At 42.4% G+C, this 20,067-nt stretch overlaps 1 protein-coding gene across 1 annotated transcript in view; it reads right to left on the bottom strand.

Moving 5' to 3' along the window:
- CSMD3 (CUB and Sushi multiple domains 3) overlaps positions 1–20,067 on the bottom strand; it is a 173,439-nt gene that overhangs the window by 77,676 nt on the left and 75,696 nt on the right. Inside the window, exons 12-13 of the mRNA XM_040354643.1 lie at positions 14,557–14,739; positions 2,542–2,718 (exon numbers count right to left, since the gene is read on the bottom strand). Coding sequence (XP_040210577.1) covers positions 2,542–2,718; positions 14,557–14,739 — 360 coding nt within the window. The remainder of the gene's footprint in view (positions 1–2,541; positions 2,719–14,556; positions 14,740–20,067) is intronic.

Here is a 20,067-nt window from a genome sequence, read left to right on the forward strand (position 1 = left end):
ATATTTTCCACCTCACTGAGTTATCCTGCCTTGTTCTGTACTGTAGCTCTGTGTGGAGGAGGTCAATTGGGTAGAGGCAGAGCTTTGCTGCATCAAGTTAGAGCCGCCAGCAAGAGCAATGAACAGCACAGTAGTGACATAATCAAACCTCTCTCCGTATCTCACGAGACTAGCATGAAGGCAGGTGCAGTTTATCCTGCTCTCTATAGGTGGTGTTGTGTGCTGACCACTGTGTAGAGGGAACAGGGGGGGGGGGGGTGAAAGAAACATTGTTTCTCTGCAGCCTCCATAGGTGTCACCAGGATAACAATGGTCTGCAACACTGGATGACCTTGGTGACCATTGGGTGAGGGCAATGCTAATAATTAGCAGTGTCTTGCCACAATTGGCACACTGTTATGAAGTGGATAGAGTCGATAGTGGATAGAGTAGGGACAGGATCCACGCTGGATAGTGACAGCTTCTTTAGCCTAAGGAGAGGTTCCTGATGAGGGACAGAATAGGGACACTGCTGCCTGCATTTTTAATCCCAGGACTGCTATGCTGTGACTTAGAACCCAAATCAGTCTTCTATTTGCCGATACACCACCACTTTGCCTATAGCCATGCCTTTACTCAGATGCTGCTCTGATAACGTAAGCCTGCCAATGTGACAGTTTGTTAACTACTGGAATCTAGCCGATGTGCTGCCAACCTTGCTAAGATCTTCTGCAGATGTATTCTTGTGATATTGTGCTCCAGGTATTATATTTTGCGGAACTGTTAAGTCAAGTACTTTGGTGATGTATTGTACTCCATTTTTTGTTTGCCTACCTGCAATGTAATCAAATAATAATTGTGCCACTTTCTTTGGGTCTATGTGTACCATTCTTCTTTATTTGGTAGCAACTCATTGGCCCCACCCACAAGCAAACACAGGCAGCAGTGCCTTGGATTAGCTCACTTTGTAGACATACAACTATAAAGCTAGACACAAAGGAGTGCCTAGACATACTCACATAATCACTAAGTCAGTGGTTCTCAACCTGGGGGTCAAATGATGATTTTCAAGGGGTCACCGAATCCTGGGCTGTTCCTGGAGCCTGCAGCCGCCCACTCAGCTAGGGTGACCACGTGTCCTGGATTGCCCGGGACAGTCCCGCATTTTGTAGGTCTGTCCCGGGCACCTTCATTCCAGGACAATACAGTGTCCCGGAATGAAGCGGGCACAGCCACCCCCCCCAGGCCAACCTGATGCCCCCAAAAAAGGGCGCAACATTACTGCTTTACTCACTGACAGTACTTGTCCTGGCCGGGAATGCCTGGAGGAGCACAATACCTCCCCCTGCTTGTGATTGGAGTAATCATAAATCCCGCCTCTTGTGTCCAATCACTGTGCTGTGATTCGTTACAGCACAAGCTGATTTTTGGGAAGGGAGGGTGTCCCTAAATGGTAGTTTGGAAATTTGGTCACCCTACACTCAGTTGCTTCGCAGCCGTGCATTAAGTTCATGGCATGGCTGGGGGGCAGAGACCAGAGGTCAACTGATGTGAGGAATGTAAAGTGGGAGAGGCTGGAGGAGACCATATCTCCTGATTTCGGCATAGGTGTCACTGCTACGAGACACCACAAAGTCACTCAAAGAGACACCCACTGTAACACTACCTGTGAATATAGTTGCCATTAAAAGTCCCCACTACAGTTCTAAGATCAGCAGATGACCTTGATCAAGAACATCTAAGTTGACTGATCAGAGCTCCCCCCAGCACTGCCACTGATCCTATTAACCCCCCCCACACACACACACCAAGGAGTAAGAGAAGGAATACAAATAGAGAATACATGGAAGGGAGAGAAAGAGAGGGGGAGGAACAAAGAAAAAGGTAGCAAAAGACGGCTAGAGAGGGATGGGGGGAAAAAAAGGGGAAAAAAGGAGAACAAAGAGAAAGAGTGGTACATCTTCAAATGTACCATAAGGGGTTTTAATACTGTATGAGTGGAAGGGACTCAGGGAGCGCTAATTGTCCATGGGTTAGGGGCGCAAATTACTTGTCTTGCCTCGGGTGCTGACAACCCACACCACAAAAATAATTTTACTGTTGGGGGTCCCCACAACTTGGGAAATTTTATCAAGGGGTCACGGCACTAGAAAGGTTGAGAGCCACTGCACCAAGTGAACTGCTATTTTTCAGGATGAATCCCAAACAACAGTTATTTTTTTTCAGGGTACTGCTTATACACAATTAACATTTCTAGGTGTTCCCTATAACATATCAGAGCTTCATTTTTTGAGTTTAACTTAGCCTTTGACAGAAACAGGACAACCTTGGTAGACAGGTGAACCCAACATCGGTATTGGGTATCAGTACTATTCTTAAAGCTAACAACTAAATACCATGCCGCCAATACATTTAAATATTAGAAAACCTTTTTTCCCTTTTGGCCTCTTGTAAGATATATGGTATCTTTTCTATTTTGTCTAATAAATGAGATGATAAAAGTGAGGGTGAGGGAGACAATCACTGCATAAGGGGTTCTGGAATTGTTTTTCACTAACTTACTTGTGCAGTTGGGTAGGCTCCCTGACCACGTGCTATTAGCTGTACATTGCCTGATGCTTGTGCCAGAGAGAATGTAGCCATCCACGCAGGAATACATTACTGAGCTAGAGAATGTTGTCCCATCGATTCGAAACACCCTTCCATTTGCTGTTGTTCCTGGATTCCCACATTGTACAGCTAAGAAGAAAAACAAAAATGGCATCACCATATGACAAGCAACAAGGTTCTAATCCTTACTCCATCTATCCAAATGTTTGGACTACATCTTCCTAGGAGATATACTGTAAGAACCCATTGGGTGACTCAATGTAAGGTGTTCTACATGACCCAAACAAAAACAAAACAAATCTGCTATGCTTATAAATCCAAAGTAGGAATCAATAAAAAACTGTTTTAAAGCTCCACAATGGGCCAGGTCAGCTGATATCAGTAAAAGAGTCATACACCAAATTGTACTTGTCTTCTAAGTATAATGACTGTTTTTATGCATTGTGTTTTTGATCAGGTGTTTTCCATCTTAATCTGAATTTGTATGTTATCTGCATTATCCAAACAATAAGCAGTTGATTATTTTTGGATGTTTTAATTAGAAAATGTGTAATATATTTATTTGTGTTGAATACACTTAGGTAGATTCAGTAAGAGTTAGGCCGACTTATCAGTAGATAAGCCGACCTAACTCAGAATCTACGCCGACGTATGTTTAAGCGTATGTTTAAACAGAGATGCGCTTAAACATATCTAAGATAGGACGGCTTGCGCCGTCCTATCTTAGATTGCACTTTTTCGGATGGCCGCTAGGTGGCGCTTCCATTGCGGTCGGCGTAGATTATGTAAATGAGTTTGTACGCCGATTCGCGAACGTACGCCCGGCCGCCGCAGTCGATTTTACGCCGTTTCCGTAAGGCCTTAGGAGGCCTAAAGTTATTCCACCTATTAGGTGGAATAGCAATGTTAAAGTATGGCCGCTGTTCCCGCCGCGAGATTCAAAATTTTAACGTCGTTTGCGTAAGTCGTCCGCGAATAGGCCCGTGCGGCGTACGTAACCGCAATGCACACTGGGAAATGTAGTCGCCCGGCGCATGCGCAGTGACAAAAAAACGTAAAAAACATGAGGTCAAGCCTCATTACCATTAAACACGCCCACCCCCAACCCATTTGAATTAGGCGCCCTTACGCCCGCCGCATTTACACTACGCCGCCCTAAGTAAGGAGGCAAGTACTTTGTGAATCATGTACTTGCCTCTCTTACTTAAGGCGGCGTAGTGTAAACACGCTAGGCTACGCCGCCGCAAATTAGCGCGCCCCTACCTGAATCTACCTAATTGTGTATAGGGGAAAAGTGTCCTTTAAAACACATAATGGAACTCTCCAAAACCAATAGAGTTTGAAAAGTAAGGGAAGACTGTAACACCAGTCAGATTTATATTCCTGTCTGCATCCTTTTTGCAGATTATACCTCATGCCCTAGAAACATTTTAGGGAGCCCTGGATACCAGTATAACACGTTTTGCCTTGTCATACACTTTAATTAATCAAATGTAAATGTATTTATTTTTTTAATTCTTTATTTATAGCTTTTAAATTATACACCAATACAAAACACTGTTTAAGGCTGGGCTCACATATAAGCAGCATACACTCACAGCAGGGGTTCGGTGTGTCCTGGTTCACCATTTCAGGTCCGATTTTAGCCTGATTTTTGGGCTGAGTTTGGACCTGAAATTGACCAAAAGATGCACAGCGTTTTTGTGCAATTCGCACCGGACTTACTGTGGAGATACATGAACTGGCTCTATAGAGAGCCGAACGAAATCTCCTTCTATTGCGAATTGGACGTTGGGAATCAGCATGCAGTTCGCAATGGTGTGAACCCAGCCTCCAGGAAAGCATAGGAAAAAGATCAGTTTTTAGATGTGTAAAGCAAGTAAGAACATCAAACCATCCATAATACCAGCATCTTCTCATGAAAGTGTGTCCCCAGCAAATATCTCATTTTGTTTTCTAATAATTTTTCTAATTCCAATAATTATTATTAGTGGGCAAATTTCCAAAATCATATTATTAGCTTATTTTCTCCAACATTTTTTTTTTTTATGGTACATTTTAACCCCCCAAAAAAAGTTTTCAGGGAATTAGAATTTCAAAGCTGGCCAACTTGGAGCTCCATTATTTGTTGCTGGTATAATGACACATTTGTTACAATGGTTGCATGTAGTGTGTTTACAGTCTGTAGCTGTACTTAATTATTGAGTTTGTTATGACAAGGTTGCCCTGAATCCCCATTATTGATGCCATGTCACTCATTGTATACCACCATTATTATTGAATTATCTAACTGCCGCTCTCGTTATTGACAACTTATTCCTGCAGCAAGTAAATAAGCATCCATAATACATTTCACTGCCTTCAGGACTGTTGTTTCTTGGCTCAATTACACAGGGAAAAGCTGATTATGTGAAATATATTACGGTGGATGCCGTAATGACACCTCAGAACATTATGTCTAAACCGTTTCACTGAAAGATGTGGAGCTTAACCGAGAAAAAAAACGGTCTTGTTGACTTATAAACCAGGAAAATGTTTAAAGCAAGAATGAGCTTATAAAGGTCTCTGTTCATCAACAATATAATTGTGCAAGGCAAGATACCGTGCAATTGGAAAACACCAGGAGATTTTTCAACATGCCAATAAAAGTGTTTGCTCATGTCAGGAAAATGGTAGGTCAAACTGGAGTCTGATCTTTGTTCATTCATGTAATACATTGCCATCGGGGAACTGTATTGCGCCTATGTCATTACATTTGTAAGTAGCTGTTAAGGCTAACTTTTGGGAAGCATGATGGCAAAATGGATAGCACTCCAACCTTGCAGTGCTAGGATGCCATGGTGGATTCTACTTGGGCATTATACCCATGTTTGTATATTTTTCTCTGTACCTCCATTCTGTAATTGCAATCCAAATATACCACTGGACTAATACCTTTTTTGAACTGATGATCCTGTCAGTAACATGCATCCTGTACTAGGGTGACAACACTCACTCACTGTACTAGATCTATGGAAGAGCAGCGTGGACACTCAAAGACAGTACTACAGAATACCTCCCCTTATCCTCTTCCCATAGCACAGTGGTAGGCTGATATGGAGCTGTCAGGAAACTGAAAATTTAATATCAAATACTTACCACAATTTCCATGTGAGGCCCCGTACACACGACCAGTTTCCTCGGCAGAATTCCGCTTCCGACCAAGTTTCTGGCTGAATTCTGCCGAGAAACCCGGCCGTGTGTACACTTTCGGCCGAGGAAGCCGACGAGGAGCTCGGCGAGGAAATAGAGAACATGTTCTCTATTTCCTCGTTGTTCTATGGGAGCTCTCGTCCCGCCGAGCTCCTCGGCGGCTTCAGTGCTGAACTGGCCGAGGAACTCGATGTGTTTGGCACGTCGAGTTCCTCGGCCGTGTGTACGGGGCCTCAGTCTAACACTGTGCTGACATGGAGCTGTCAGGAAAATTCATTTTTTTCAAAATTTCCGATTTAACAAAGAAAAAAATATATATGTGTAGCGGCCTGCTACTTTTTAGCCAGCGCTGTTTTAAATTTAGAGGGTCGTCTGAGAGTTAGTTTACTCATACTGTATGATTTGTTCCAAATTTGGGCCTCTGTTCCAGCCATGGCTGTACTATGAGTGACCACTATTGTCGTCTAGGGTGTCGTTACGACCCCAAGCCAAGGGTGGCAGCAGTCAGGTCAAGGTGTTTTGGGTGTTCCCCCTTCGGCAGCCAATCAGTGGGGGTTGGTCATCCCGATGTGTATGCTGGGGAGGAGTACTTAAGGGACAGACGCCATTAGCCCGGGGTTCGTCGATCCTGGGTCTGTCGTCCCACCACCCCCTGTGTGTGGCCCTCCTGCCCGGGGGTGTGTGTTCAAGTGTTCCTGGCTCCGGGACCACGTTGGTCCGAAGTTGTGATCTACTAAGTAGGCCCAGTAGTTAGACTGGATCTACGTTTGCAGAGTAGTCCTGTGCTGTCTGTCCTGGGGGGAGAAAGCCACTCGATGAAGAACCTATCTTGGAGAGCACTGACCACGAGGCTGGTATCTCAGGAGAGGCCTTGAACTTCATCGAAGGACGTACCATTATTGAAAGGCTGAATGATGATCGCCTGTCAGTTCTAACCTCACAAGAAGTTAATCAGGAGTGATCCGGGTGCTTAATCCTGTGTTGAGAGGATTTTGGACCGAATATACCTCCATCTGTGGGAAGGTCTGTGGCAGAGACTGTACCGTATTCCGTGTGCCATCTCGGTTGCTAGGCTAGTGAGAGAGGCCTATCCGGGTGCACAATACCCGCTCTGGCTAGAGCGGCGACAAATGCTGTGTTGCTGGAAGCAAGAGTGTTTCCGAACAGAAGTTATGCACCTGAACCTATTACCTGTTACCCTTCCACCTCTTCAACTACTTATTTTATTATTTTACTAAGTTCCACAAATTAATCAAAGAAAAAGAAGTCTAAGTGTGGACTTTGAACTTTTTCTCAACTCTCATCTGATACCCTAGACGGCAAAGGAAATAGAGGTAACATACCACCCAAAACAATCCAGCAGCTCCTCCGGGGGTAGTGCTGTATCCAAATCTGCTAAAAAATTAAAGCTATGACTGTCCAATAAAATCAATGTATAACATGTAACGAATAAATGAGAAAAGGTATCTGGTGTGAATTTGATAAATCACCGAAATGCAAAAAACTCTCGGGGGCTCAAGGGAGTTATAGGGTGGAACAGGCTCAGGGACACAAGTGATTCATAGACATGTTTCCAGATTTAAATGGGATTCTAATCAATTTTCTTGTCAACTGAACTAAACAACCTGAAGAACTTGTGCGCTGGTAAAGATGAAAGCAGAGAGCACAAGGCTATATTTGCCTTTGTGTTGGTTACAACTGAGATGAAACAAAGCTGTGTAGTACAGCCAGGCGAGTCTGTTTCTCTCAGGATTTAGGACAGATTTTTATCCTTTTCAAGGTGTGCTTAAAAGCAGCAGTGGAAGCTGTGCGGCAGGCAGCATGTTAAATGAAGATTTAAGAAATAAGCCACCTTGTTTAAAAAGAGATGAAAATCTTGAAGAGCAGATAGAGTCATAAAGATAAAGTGAATACAAGCTCCTAGAAGACATTAGAAAATGATGTGTAGTACAAAGCTGGAGATTCAATTCCCTTCAAAAAATCATTCAGGTAATTGTAGTAACTCTACAGAATCTTTGTAACAAACTTACAGATGTCACTAGCAATTCGATCTTTGGCTGCATTTAATGGCTTTCTTAATCACCGCTCAGCATGTCTGCCCAATTATGAACCTGTGAATGTTGCTTATTCCATGAAAGGAAGTGTTTTTATTTTATTCATTTGTATGGTGACACCAAACTTCTCAACACGGAACCATCCAGTCTCTGCCCCCACGCAATAGCTATATACAGTATTTCACAGACACACACATTACACTCTATAGCCAGAAGTTTCTGAACATCTGACTATAACGTCTATCTGAGCTTGTAGGACATACATTTTTTTCAAAATCATTAAAAGTCATTTAGCTAGATTCAGAGAGATTTAGGCGGGCGTAGCGTATCTCAGATACACTACGCCGCCGTAAGTTAGAGCAGCAGGTCCTGTATTCACAAAGAAGTTGCGCTCTAACTCACGGCCGCGTAGTGTAATTGGGCCGGCGTAAGCCCGCCTAAATCAAATGTGGAAGATGTGGGCATGTTGTATGTAAATTCACTGTGACCCCACGTAAATTACGTTTTTTACTAACGGCGCATGCGCCGTCCGTGGACGTATCCCAGTGCGCATGCTCCAAATTACGCCGCAAAGACTCATTGGTTTTCGACGTGAACATAACTTACGCCCAGCCCCATTCACGGACGACTTACGCAAACGACGTAAAACGTGAAAAATTTGACGCGGTCCCGACGTCAATACTTAACATTGGCTGCGCCATCTTTTTGGTGGTTTATCTTTACGCCTGAAAACGCCTTATGTAAACAGCGTATCTTTACTGCAACGGCCGTGCGTACATTCGTGAAAAGGCGTATCTCACTGATTTACATATTCTCTAGGCGTAAATCACCCCACTAGCGGCCAGCATAAATAGGCAGCTAAGATACGATGGCGTAGGAGGTCGTATCTTAGCAACATTTAAGCGTATCTCAGTTTGAGCATACGCTTAATGTTACGACGGCGTGGATTCGGAGTTACGACGGCGTATCTACTGATACGCCGTCGTAACTGTACCTGAATCCGGCTAATTGAGATCATTTGCAGCTATAACAGACTACCCTGTTCTGGGAAAGCTATCCACAATGGGCCGGATTCACAAAGACTTACGTCGACGTATCTACTGATACGCCGTCGTAAATCCAAATGTGCGCCGTCGTATCTATGCGCTGATTCTCTAAATCAGATACACCTGAATTGTGGCAAGATACGACCAACGTAAGTCTCCTATGCTGTCGTATCTTGGGTGCATATTTACGCTGGCCGCTAGGGGGCACTTCCGTTGATTTACGCATCGAATATGTAAATGAGCGAGATACGCAGATTCACGAACATACTTGCGCCTGTCGCTGTAATCTATGTCGTTTACGTAAGGCGTTTTTCCGGCATAAAGTTAAACCACCAAAAAGCTGGTCTAAGTCGTTTAGGGTATGGACGTCGGAACTGCCGTCGGACTTTACGTCGTTTACGTAAGTCGTAGGTGAATGGGGCACGTCGTACGCATTGAGCCGTCGTATCTTAGGGAGTATTTGCGACGTGATTCTGAGCATGCGCGTGCATGCGCCGTTCGTTCGGCCATGCATTTATATGGGGTCACGCTTCATTATAATACTACACGCCCACTGCCTTGCTACTGCCTTGCTACTTTGAATTAGGCAGGCTTACGCCAGCCATTTTACGTTACGCCGGCGCAAGAAAGGGAGCAAGTGCTTTGTGAATACAGTACGAGCCTCTCTATGTTACCTCGGCGTAGCGCATATCAGATGCACTACGCCGCTCTAAAGATACGCCGATCTCTCTGAATCGTGTATCGCTAGGTAGCTGGTCATTCATCCAAAAAAAGCATTTGTGAGATCAATGACTGATTATGGACAAGAAGACTTGACTTGCAAATGGCATTTAACTTTATCCTAAAGGTGCTGTGCAGGCCACATAAGTTCCTTCACATCAAATTTGCCAAACCAAGATGTGGCCCTGTAAACTAGACATGTGCATGACAAAAAACAATTGTTTTGTTTTGTTTCATTTAGATTCATTTATCTAGTTATTTTATTTCATTAAATTCAGGTGATTTGTTGAATTTGTATTCGGAATTCATATTCGGAATACGTATTCGGAATTCATTTTATCTTTTTTCGAATTTTCTTTGAATGTACAGATTTTTTTTTGAAACGTTAATAAATTTAAAATCATTCAAAACTAAAATGTTTATATATTTTTTTTTCTGTTCGAATACAGCAAAGTGAACAAATAAAAAAAAAATACAAATAAAAGGAAAATCCACTTTACACTACAAGTGCACTTGGAAGTGCAGTCGCTGTAGATCTGAGGGGTAGATCTGAAATGAGGGGGAAGCTCTGTTGATTTTATCATCCAATCATGTGCAAGCTAAAATATTTTATTTTTATTTTCCTTGCATGTTCCCCTCAGATCTACAGCGACGGATTTGCCTTTTGTAAATAACCCCCCTTTAAATCACCTTTGGCTTAACAAAAACAGCATTATTTGGAAATAAATACTATAATAACACACACAGGGGTTATTTACGAAAGGTAAATCCACTTTGCACTACAAGTGCACTTGAAAGTTCAGTCACTGTAGATCTAAGGGGGACATGCAAGAAATAAAAAAAAACAGCATTTTAGCTCGCACATGATTGGATGATAAAATCAGCAGAGCTTCCCCTCATTTCAGATCTTCCCCTCAGATCTACAGCAACTGCACTTCCGAGTGTACTTTCAGGCCTCGTACACACGACCAGACATGTCAGATGAAAACGGTCCGCGGACATGTCTGCTGGGATCTTTTGGTCTGATGTGTGTACACACCATCAGACCAAATTCCCCACAGACAGAATACGCGGTGACGTGGCGGTGACGATGACGCGGCGACGTGCGCGCACCAGGAAGTTCAATGCTTCCACGCATGCGTCAAATCACTTAGACGCATGCGTGGGATTTCTGGCCAGCGGACATGTCCGATGAGTCGTACTGACCATCGGACATGTCCGACGGACAGGCTTCCAGCGGACAAGTTTCTTAGCATGCTAAGAAACTTTTGTCCGCTGGAAACCTGTCCGCTATGCTGGAAAACTGTCCGGTCGGCTCTACACACGGTCGGACATGTCCGCGGAAACTGGTCCGACGGACCAGTTTCAGCGGACATGTTCGGTCGTGTGTACAAGGCCTCAGTGTACTTACAATTGCACTTGCAGTGCACTTGTATTGCAAAGTGTATTTGCCTTCCATAAATAGCCCCCCTTTGATTTCAGAAATATGTTTACAGTTCGAATTCAAATAAAATTTGATGTCAAATTCAATTGGAATTTCAATTTGAAATTCAGACAAATTTTGTTTCGTTATTCGGAGTATTCAGTAAACTTTGTTTGTACTGTAATTAGAGTATTCGGATATATCCGAATCTCTGAATAACGAAAAATGTGTCTGAATATTTGTTACTAAACGAAGCGCACATGTCTACTATGAACAAGGGCAAAGTCATGCTGTCATTGGCTTCCCTAAACTGTTGTTCATGTACCGTAGCATTAAGGGAGGGAGGGGTATCCAATTAATTTTGTAGTCATGTAGTAATGTATGTAGGTATGAGGGTAAGGTGGCTATAAAGTGTAAACGGTTTATGTTTTAAGGACCCTTATAGACTAACCATATATCACTGATACCTTAAAGTTGAATTTTGGCCAAAACCTAACTACTATAAAACTGTTGCCTCTACCATCCTAATACCTATTCTGAATAACCAGTGTAAGAAAGATCTGTATACTTACCTATTTTCAGCTTATTCCCGTTCAGTGATGTGATCACCCCTGTGTCATTCATTCCGATCTGCAGGGGAGAGTAGAGAGCACTTTGACAAGAGCTGGTAATGCCTGGGAGCATGGCATCACCCATAGGTTTCACTGGCCCATCTGTTGTGAGAGCTCCCTCCTCCTCCCTGCAGTTGCTAGCTCACAAAGGAAAGTGGACTGGAGCAAACTGTAAGTACATATACATCTTTCTTATGCAGGTTAGTTAGCATAAGCGTTAGGAGAGGGGGGGGGGGCAGTTTTAAGGCTAGTTAAGGTTTGCCTGTAATTCTACTTTAAATCCAACAACCATATCCTATAATGGCACTCTGAGTTGATTCTATCTATCTATCGATCTAATGAATTAATTACAGATGAATGACTTGTTACTTCATGTATTAAAGTCGTAATGAAGTCTTATCTAAATCCCCCCTACAAATTTAGGGCAAGATCCACAGCCGCCGAGCGCAACTTAACTTTTCAGAGTTAAGTTACACTGCCGCAAATCTCCCAAGTTAGGTGCCGATCCACAAAGCACTTACCTGGAAATTTGCGGCGGTGTAACTTAACTCTGAAAAGTTAAGTTGCGCTCGGCGGCTGTGGATCTGGCCCTAAATTTGTAGGGGGGATTTAGATAAGACTTCATTTCCACTTTAATACATGAAGTAACAAGTCATTCATCTGTAATTAACGCAAGGCGTTCCTAATACAAATGGGCGATTCCCATTTAAATTAGGCGCGCTCCCGCGCCGGACGTACTGCGCATGCTCCGTCGGGTAACTTACCCGACGTGCATTGCGCTAACTGACGTCGCTCCGACGTCATTTGCTTAGACGTTAATGTAAATGGCGTCCAGCGCCATTCACGAACGTCTTACGCAAACGACGTAGAGTTGAAAATTTTGACGCGGGAACGACGGCCATACTTAATAGGGCTTAGTCAAATAAGACTCAGCCCTATTTTTACACGGCGTAACTCGATGTAAACGACGTAGATTTAGCGCGACGGGCCCGTCGGAACGTTCGTGGATCGCCGTAAGTGTTCATTTGCATATTCTAGGCTGGCCACAATGGCCTCGCCACCTAGCGGCCGGCCTAGAATTGCATCCTTAAGATCCGACAGTGTAATTCAATTACACATGTCGGATCTTCTGCCTATCTATGGTAAACTGATTCTGTGGATCAGTTCCATAGATAGAAACAGGGATACGACGGCGTATCAGTAGATACGCCGGCGTATCCCTTTTGTGGATTACCCCCTTAGGACATAATGTGCTAGTATGCATACTAGCACACTATAAAAGACTTCCTTTAAAAGTGACCCCTCCAGCGGCATGCTGTCACCGCTGACATGGATTCCATCTTCAACTGGTCTTCCTCTGGGTTCTCATGTTCCAGCTGGGTGGCCGGGCCATGATGACGTCACTCTTGCGCATGCGTACGGGAGCCACAATCGCGGCACAGTGTCCTCAATGGACGGCAAATTCGAGTATTCTGCCTATTGAGAGCATAGTGTGTATGCGTCAGTGAAATGCGACAGATGTATATATCTCCCAATCGGTACACATTTAGGAGATATTGATTGTACCTACAATCTAATTTTAGGCTTACCTGTAGGTACAAATTGAAAATAGGTGTTTACTACCACTTTAAAAATAAATGATTCCTTATTGGAAGTCTTTGAAGTTAAATACAACATAAAAAGTGAAGGCTGGCATTTGTTAGCTTTGCTGGCACCTTACACTGTATATGTTGGCTTATCCATATACAAATATCTCCACATATGTGTTAGCAGCAGAATTATCAACACTTTGTTATACAAGCTTTAGACTGGCACTTTAACTAGTTGTGTGATAATGTACACTGTGTTTGCGTCTTAAAGGGGTTGTAAAGGTTCGTTTTTTATTTTCTAAATAGGTTCCTTTAAGCTAGTGCATTGTTGGTTCACTTACCTTTCCTTCAATTTACCTTTTAAATGTTTTTTTTCTTTGTATGAATTTCTCACTTCCTGTTTCTCCATAGTAAGCTTGCCCCCATTATCCGAGATGTTCTGGCTGGGGGTTAGTCAGCATGCTCGCCCACTCCCTTGTTCACAGCATCTCCCTGCAGGGATGTAGTCCCAAGGGAGGGGGCGAGCACGCTGACTAACCCCCAGCCATAACGGCTGGGATGATGGTGGCAAGCTTACTGAGGAGAAACAGGAAGTGAGAAATTCAGACAAAGAAATAAAACATTTAGAAGGGAAATCAAAGGAAAAGGTAAGTGAACCAACAATGCACTAGCTTAAAGGAACCTATTTAGAAAATAAAAAATGAACCTTCACAACCCCTTTAAGTAAGCCATACGTGGATTGAAAACTCAGCCAGTTGAGCAGTTTCGATCCATGTATGGGCTAGCTTGTTGTACACAAGTCAATCAACCTGTGTACAACTATCCCTTTGGGTTTTTCCCAAACGAACAGTGCAACCAGCTATAGTTGGCAAGGCTGATATTTGTATGTATTGTATTGAATAACACAGTTCAGCAGCACTGATTCCCCTATCCACATCGAATATGTGGATGGGAAAATTGTTATTTTCTTTTTCATTAAACCCCCTGGTTGATTAAAAAAAAAAAAAGAACCATGAAGGGCCAGCCATGATCCATATGGCTTGGAAAAACAACTGTATTGCAAGTAAATAGCCTCATCTTTTCATTACTGCATAAAATATAAGTAAATTATTTGAAAAATGCAGGATAATCATGGCTAAAATTATATCTCAAGGGATAAATCAGAGAAGATGGAGAGGATATCCCCCCCCCCACACACACTCCTTCTAGGTACAGGGCTGGCTTTGATAGGTTTTTGTTGCTGTCTTCATTGGGATTTCCTAACTTGTTGAGTTATTGGGACAACAAATGGAATGAAAACTCTTTCAGTTGTGGCCGATGTTGTCAGCCTACCTTTACATTCTGGTTGTCTTCCAGTCCATGATCCATTGCTCAAACATGTCCTATCTTCAGAACCATGAAGTATGTATCCAACATCACAGCTGAATCGCATTATGCTCTTTGTTCGGAATTCTACACCTTCTCTAGACCCATGCGTAGGTACACCTGGATCTCCACACCACCCCGAAGCATCACCTAGAAATAAAGATCATACTCTTTTTAACTTGCTTACAAATTGAAAATACATAGTAGCTGGAAAGAATAGAATAGGCGTTCACTTCATTCAATATTTTTACTGTTCTTCATAACTCCAGAAGGGAGACAGCCCACTTCCCAACTCAGCTCTGTCATCTGAAAGTCAAACATTCTTCTTCTTTACATATTTCTGTGGAAAAAACTCTTGTGGCAGGGACATCCAGAATTTATAAAGAACCTAAAAATGATGGCCTTGAATGGCATGAAAAATTATCTCCCCTTGACTTTGGTCTTGAATTATTATTTTAAATAAAAGAGCAGATCTAGCACGATTTTAATAATTAAACTAATAAATAGAGGAGAGGGTAGAATTGATTTATTAAAAAGTTATATTAAAGCAATAGTATCTTATTTCTTGCATGGTAATTACATGACCCAATGCACTCTCGGTTGTTTTACTGCAAGGGCATACCAACAAACCTTCAGCAAGCACATACATTACACAAACTCCATTGAACTGCTGGGGTTCAAGTGGTTTAGAAGTACCTGCTCCTTTCAGTATGGGGCTGGTCTTCTGAAAAGGGTGCTACAAATTTAAAGCCTCGTACACACGATTAGTTCATCCGATGAGAACGGTCTGAAGGACCGTTGTCATCGGTTAAACGATGAAGCTGACTGATGGTCCGTCGCGCCTACACACCATCGGTTAAAAAAACGATCGTGTCAGAATGCGGTGACGTAAAACACGTAAAGCACGTAAAGCACGTAAAACGACGTGCTGAAAAAAACAAAGTTCAATGGTTCCAAGCATGCGTCGACTTGATTCTGGGCATGCATGGATTTTTAACCGATGGTCGTGCCTACTAACGATCGGTTTTGTCCTATCGGTTAGGAATCCATTGGTTAAAAAAAAGCCAGCTTGTTTTAAAATTAACCGATGGATTCCTAACCCGATGGCACGACCATCGGGTTAAAAATCCATGCATGCTCAGAATCAAGTCGACGGTCAATGTCCGTGATAATATATGGTTCAATAATGCAAATTAACAATGTTGCAAGGATGAATGAATAGAATGAATAGAAGAAGTGTCCCATAGGTGTCCACATTTCTCATGAGCCAATGGGACACTTCTTCTATTCATTATAATTCATCCTTGCAACATTGTTAATTTGCATTATTGAACCATATATTATCACGGACATTGATGGTTTATGAGGCACTATTTGCACTTTATGTATAGAGTCGTTGCACCCTAGCAACAGTTCACTGATTTTGTTTTGAGTCACTGTATCCAGCACAGTAGCACTTCATATGTATTTACATTATATGAATTTATTTATTTATTTATGTACATTTTTTCACGTCTGCAATTTACCTTTATTGGGAACATTTTAATATTATCACGTTGCATGGCGATAGCAGTGTTTGTATATATTCACTTTAGCGCTAATCATTTATTTATTCATTTACGCTTTCTGGGCCAGATTCACAAAAGAGATACGACGGTGTATCTCCTGATACGCCGTCGTATCTCTGTGATCCGCCCGTCCTAACTATGCGGCTGATTCATAGAATCAGTTACTCATAGATAGCCCTAAGATCCGACAGGTGTAATTGACTTACACCCTTCGGATCTTAGGATGCAATTCTAGGCCGGCCGCTAGGTGGCGAGGCCATTGCGGTCGGCGTAGAATATGCAAATGAACACTTACGGCGATCCACGAACGTTCCGACGGGCCCGTCGTGCTAAATCTACGTTGTTTACATCGAGTTACGCCGCGTAAAAATAGGTCTGAGTCCTATTATATATATATGACTAGTTACGGCGATTCACGAACGTCCGCGGTGCGCGTCGATCTAAATTTACGTAGTTTCCGTTGAGATACGCGTCGTAAAGTTAGGGCTGCCTCCTAGAGTGGTTGTTCTAAGCCATGTTAAGTATGGCCGTTGTTCCCGCGTCGAAATTTAAAAAATCACGTCATTTGCGTAAGTCGTCTGTGAATGGCGCTGGACGCCATTTACGTTAACGTCTAAACAACGTCTAAGTCCGTGCGAGGTCATTTAGTGCAATGCATGTCGGGTAATTTTCCCGACGGAGCGTGCGCAGTACGTTCGGCGCGGGAACGCGCCTAATTTAAATGGTGCCCGCCCCATTTGAATTGGACAGGCTTGCACCGAGCGGATTTACGTTACACCGCCGCAAGTTTACAGGTAAGAGCTTTGTGAATCAGGCACTTACGCTGTAAACCTGTGGCTGTGTAACGTAAATGGGATATGTTACGCCGCCACTGCGCAACGTAATTCTTTCTGAATCTGGCCCTCTATGTTTGGTGAACACTATTAGATTCAGCAGCTTTTGTTTTATGTATTCCTACACATTTATATATACTCAAAGTAGCGCAAGAGACCCACTTTACCTATATCCATGCTAGGGAACATACACACGGCCGGGATTCCCGGCCAAATGCTCTCCTGGCAGTTTTCCTCCTGGGAAAACCGGTCGTGTTTACGAGGCTTCAAACCAAGTTACTCTGAAACCAAGGTTTTACTGAACCAGGTCAAACGTAGGTACTTATACTGCTTGCGTTTAAAAAATAAATGCGACCATTTGTTTAGAAAAAAAGAGCACTATTATCTTGTTTATTTTATAAATGCAGGGAATACGGTTTCAAAAGAACAATACAACCTAGAGCCATTAAATAGCAGCAAATACCGGGATGTTTGCAAATCTGCATCTTGCTCCAATGAGCCTAATACAGATTGCATTTTGTTTTTGGCAGATTGATTTCCTCATCTCTGGCGGTATAAAAAGATTTCACAAAGTAAACAAAACAAAAAAATACCAATTTTCTTAACAAGTAGGAAGAAGTACAGTAACTCATTAGATTTTTGTAACATAAATAAGAAACAAAAGGAAGCAATAAGCTGTTTCTATTAAAGCTTTGTTGCTATGCCTTAACTGCCTCCCACTTACAGATAAATACTGCTAACCATCTTCAAGTCTACAACATCAAATTCTCCCCTTTACGTGACCCTTTCAGAGTGAATGCCAAATGAACAGGCAAGCTCAATGGTCCGTGATACAACATTTCAATAAATGTCACCATTGCAAATAAAGTTTAGAGAGATGAGTTGGAATAATACGCCACAGTTCTATCTAGAACCCTGAGACAGTCTGCTTTGTAGGGGGGGGGGGGGGATCTGATCAAGAAAATTATAATCTGTAATGATTGTCTTTGCAAATTTTAGTCTTCGAACAGTCTTTTCTGGAACTTTAAGTAACAAAAATATATAAAAAATGTATTTATAAAAAGAACTGTTGAATTAATTAGAAGAATGGCCAGAGATTGTCTAAAGCAGTCTGACGCCTATGGGCCAGATTCAGGTAGAATTCCGGCGGCGTAACGTATTGCATTTACGTTACACCGCCGCAAGTTTTACGGGCAAGTGCTTGATTCACAAAGCACTTGCCTGTAAACTTGCGGCGGTGTAGCGTAAATCCGTCCGGCGCAAGCCCGCCTAATTCAAATGGGGCGTGTATCATTTGAATTAGGCGCGTTCCCGCACAGAACGTACTGCGCATGCTCCGTTTTGAAATTTCCCCCCGTGCTTTGCGCAAAATTACGTCGCACCGACGTCATTTTTTGAATGGACCTATTCACGGACGTCTTACGCAAAAAAAATTTTTTTAATTTGACGCGGGAACGACGGCCATACTTTAACATGGCAAATCTAAATATAAGCCAAGAAATAGCAGCTGTAACTATACGCCGGGAAAAGCCAACTATCGACGACGTAAGAGAATGCGACGAACGCGCGTACCTTCGTGGATCGCCGTAAACAGCTAATTAGCATACCCGACGCGGAAAACGACGCAAACTTGGAGGATTCAAACTAAAGATACGACGCGGCAAATTTGAAAATACGCCGGCGTATCAGTAGATACTCCGGCGTATTTCATCTGTGAATCTGGCCCCATGTTTCAAATGGAATGGGTAGAGGCCATGCTTCATAAAAGCATTTTTTTTGAGACATTGGAAAGTTTTCACACTCAAAATGTAAAAAACTAAACAACAGCTACATCAGTGATTTATATTACGGTAGCTACTTGGCACTTGAAAAGACAATGTAATAAGGACCCACTATATCTATAACCAACATCTTTCCACTCCATCTGTGTTCTTCAAAAGGCATGAGCGTGGAACCAACAAACCACCAACCCATCCACAACACTCGAGTTGGACACACAGCATCATCAAGATTACTGTGAAGAATGTATGATTGTTCAGCAACGTTTTCTAAAATTTTAAATGCTGTTTGATTGTTTCCATTATATACACTATAGTGCCAAAAGTATTGGGACACCTGCCTTTACACGCTCATAAACTTTAATGGCATCACATGCAATGTGCCATTATTAGTAACATTTTTGTTCCTGAAATGGTTGAATATGACCAACCCAGATTAAATGATTTAAATATATTCAGAAAGAAAAAATAACTTGATTTGTAATATTTAACCACTGCAGGGACTAAATAGTAACCACTAATGATGTCACATTGCACTTTACACCAATAATTCAACATATTACATTGATTATGACGTATTGTCTAATGTAAAAAATAGGTATAATGTTATAGATCTATCTATCTGTCTGTCTGTCTGTCTGTCTGTCTGTCTGTCTATCTGTCTGTCTATCTATCTATCTATCTATCTATCTATCTATCTATCTATCTATCTATCTATCTATCTATCTATCTATCTATCTATCTATTTTCTTTATAATTGCTTTTCAGATGGCCTCTGGTCTCAGGATTTCATCATTTTAGCTCTCATACTTTTATACTCATTTTGGACTAGAGCAGTTTTAAGATTTCCACTATAGGCATTTTTCTTTAGTGATACATTTGTGATTCCTTAAGATAACAAAGTGATACCCACATAGTTTATTTATTTTTTGGTGGATGTTGACTTTCTTTTATTTTCAATAGAAAGATGTAAAAAAATTAAGGGCCAGATCCTCAAAAGAGATACGCAGGCGGATCTGCTGTTCCGCCTGCGTATCCCTGTTTCTATCTTTGGAACTGATCCACAGAATCCGTTTCCAAGAGATAGACAGAAGATACGGCATGTGTAAGGGACTTACACTGCCGGATCTTAGGATGCAGTACCGCATCCGCCGCTGGGGGCATTTCGCGTCGAAATGCCGCTTCGGGTATGCAAATTAGCACTTACGGAGATCCACAAAGCTTTTCAGCTTCGTTTTTTCTCCGTAAGTATTAAGTTGCATGTGTAAAATTAGAGCTGCTTTTACAAAGTGTAAACTG

Source organism: Rana temporaria, chromosome 5, assembly GCF_905171775.1.
Source record: "Rana temporaria chromosome 5, aRanTem1.1, whole genome shotgun sequence".
Classification (NCBI taxonomy): Eukaryota; Metazoa; Chordata; class Amphibia; order Anura; family Ranidae; genus Rana; species Rana temporaria.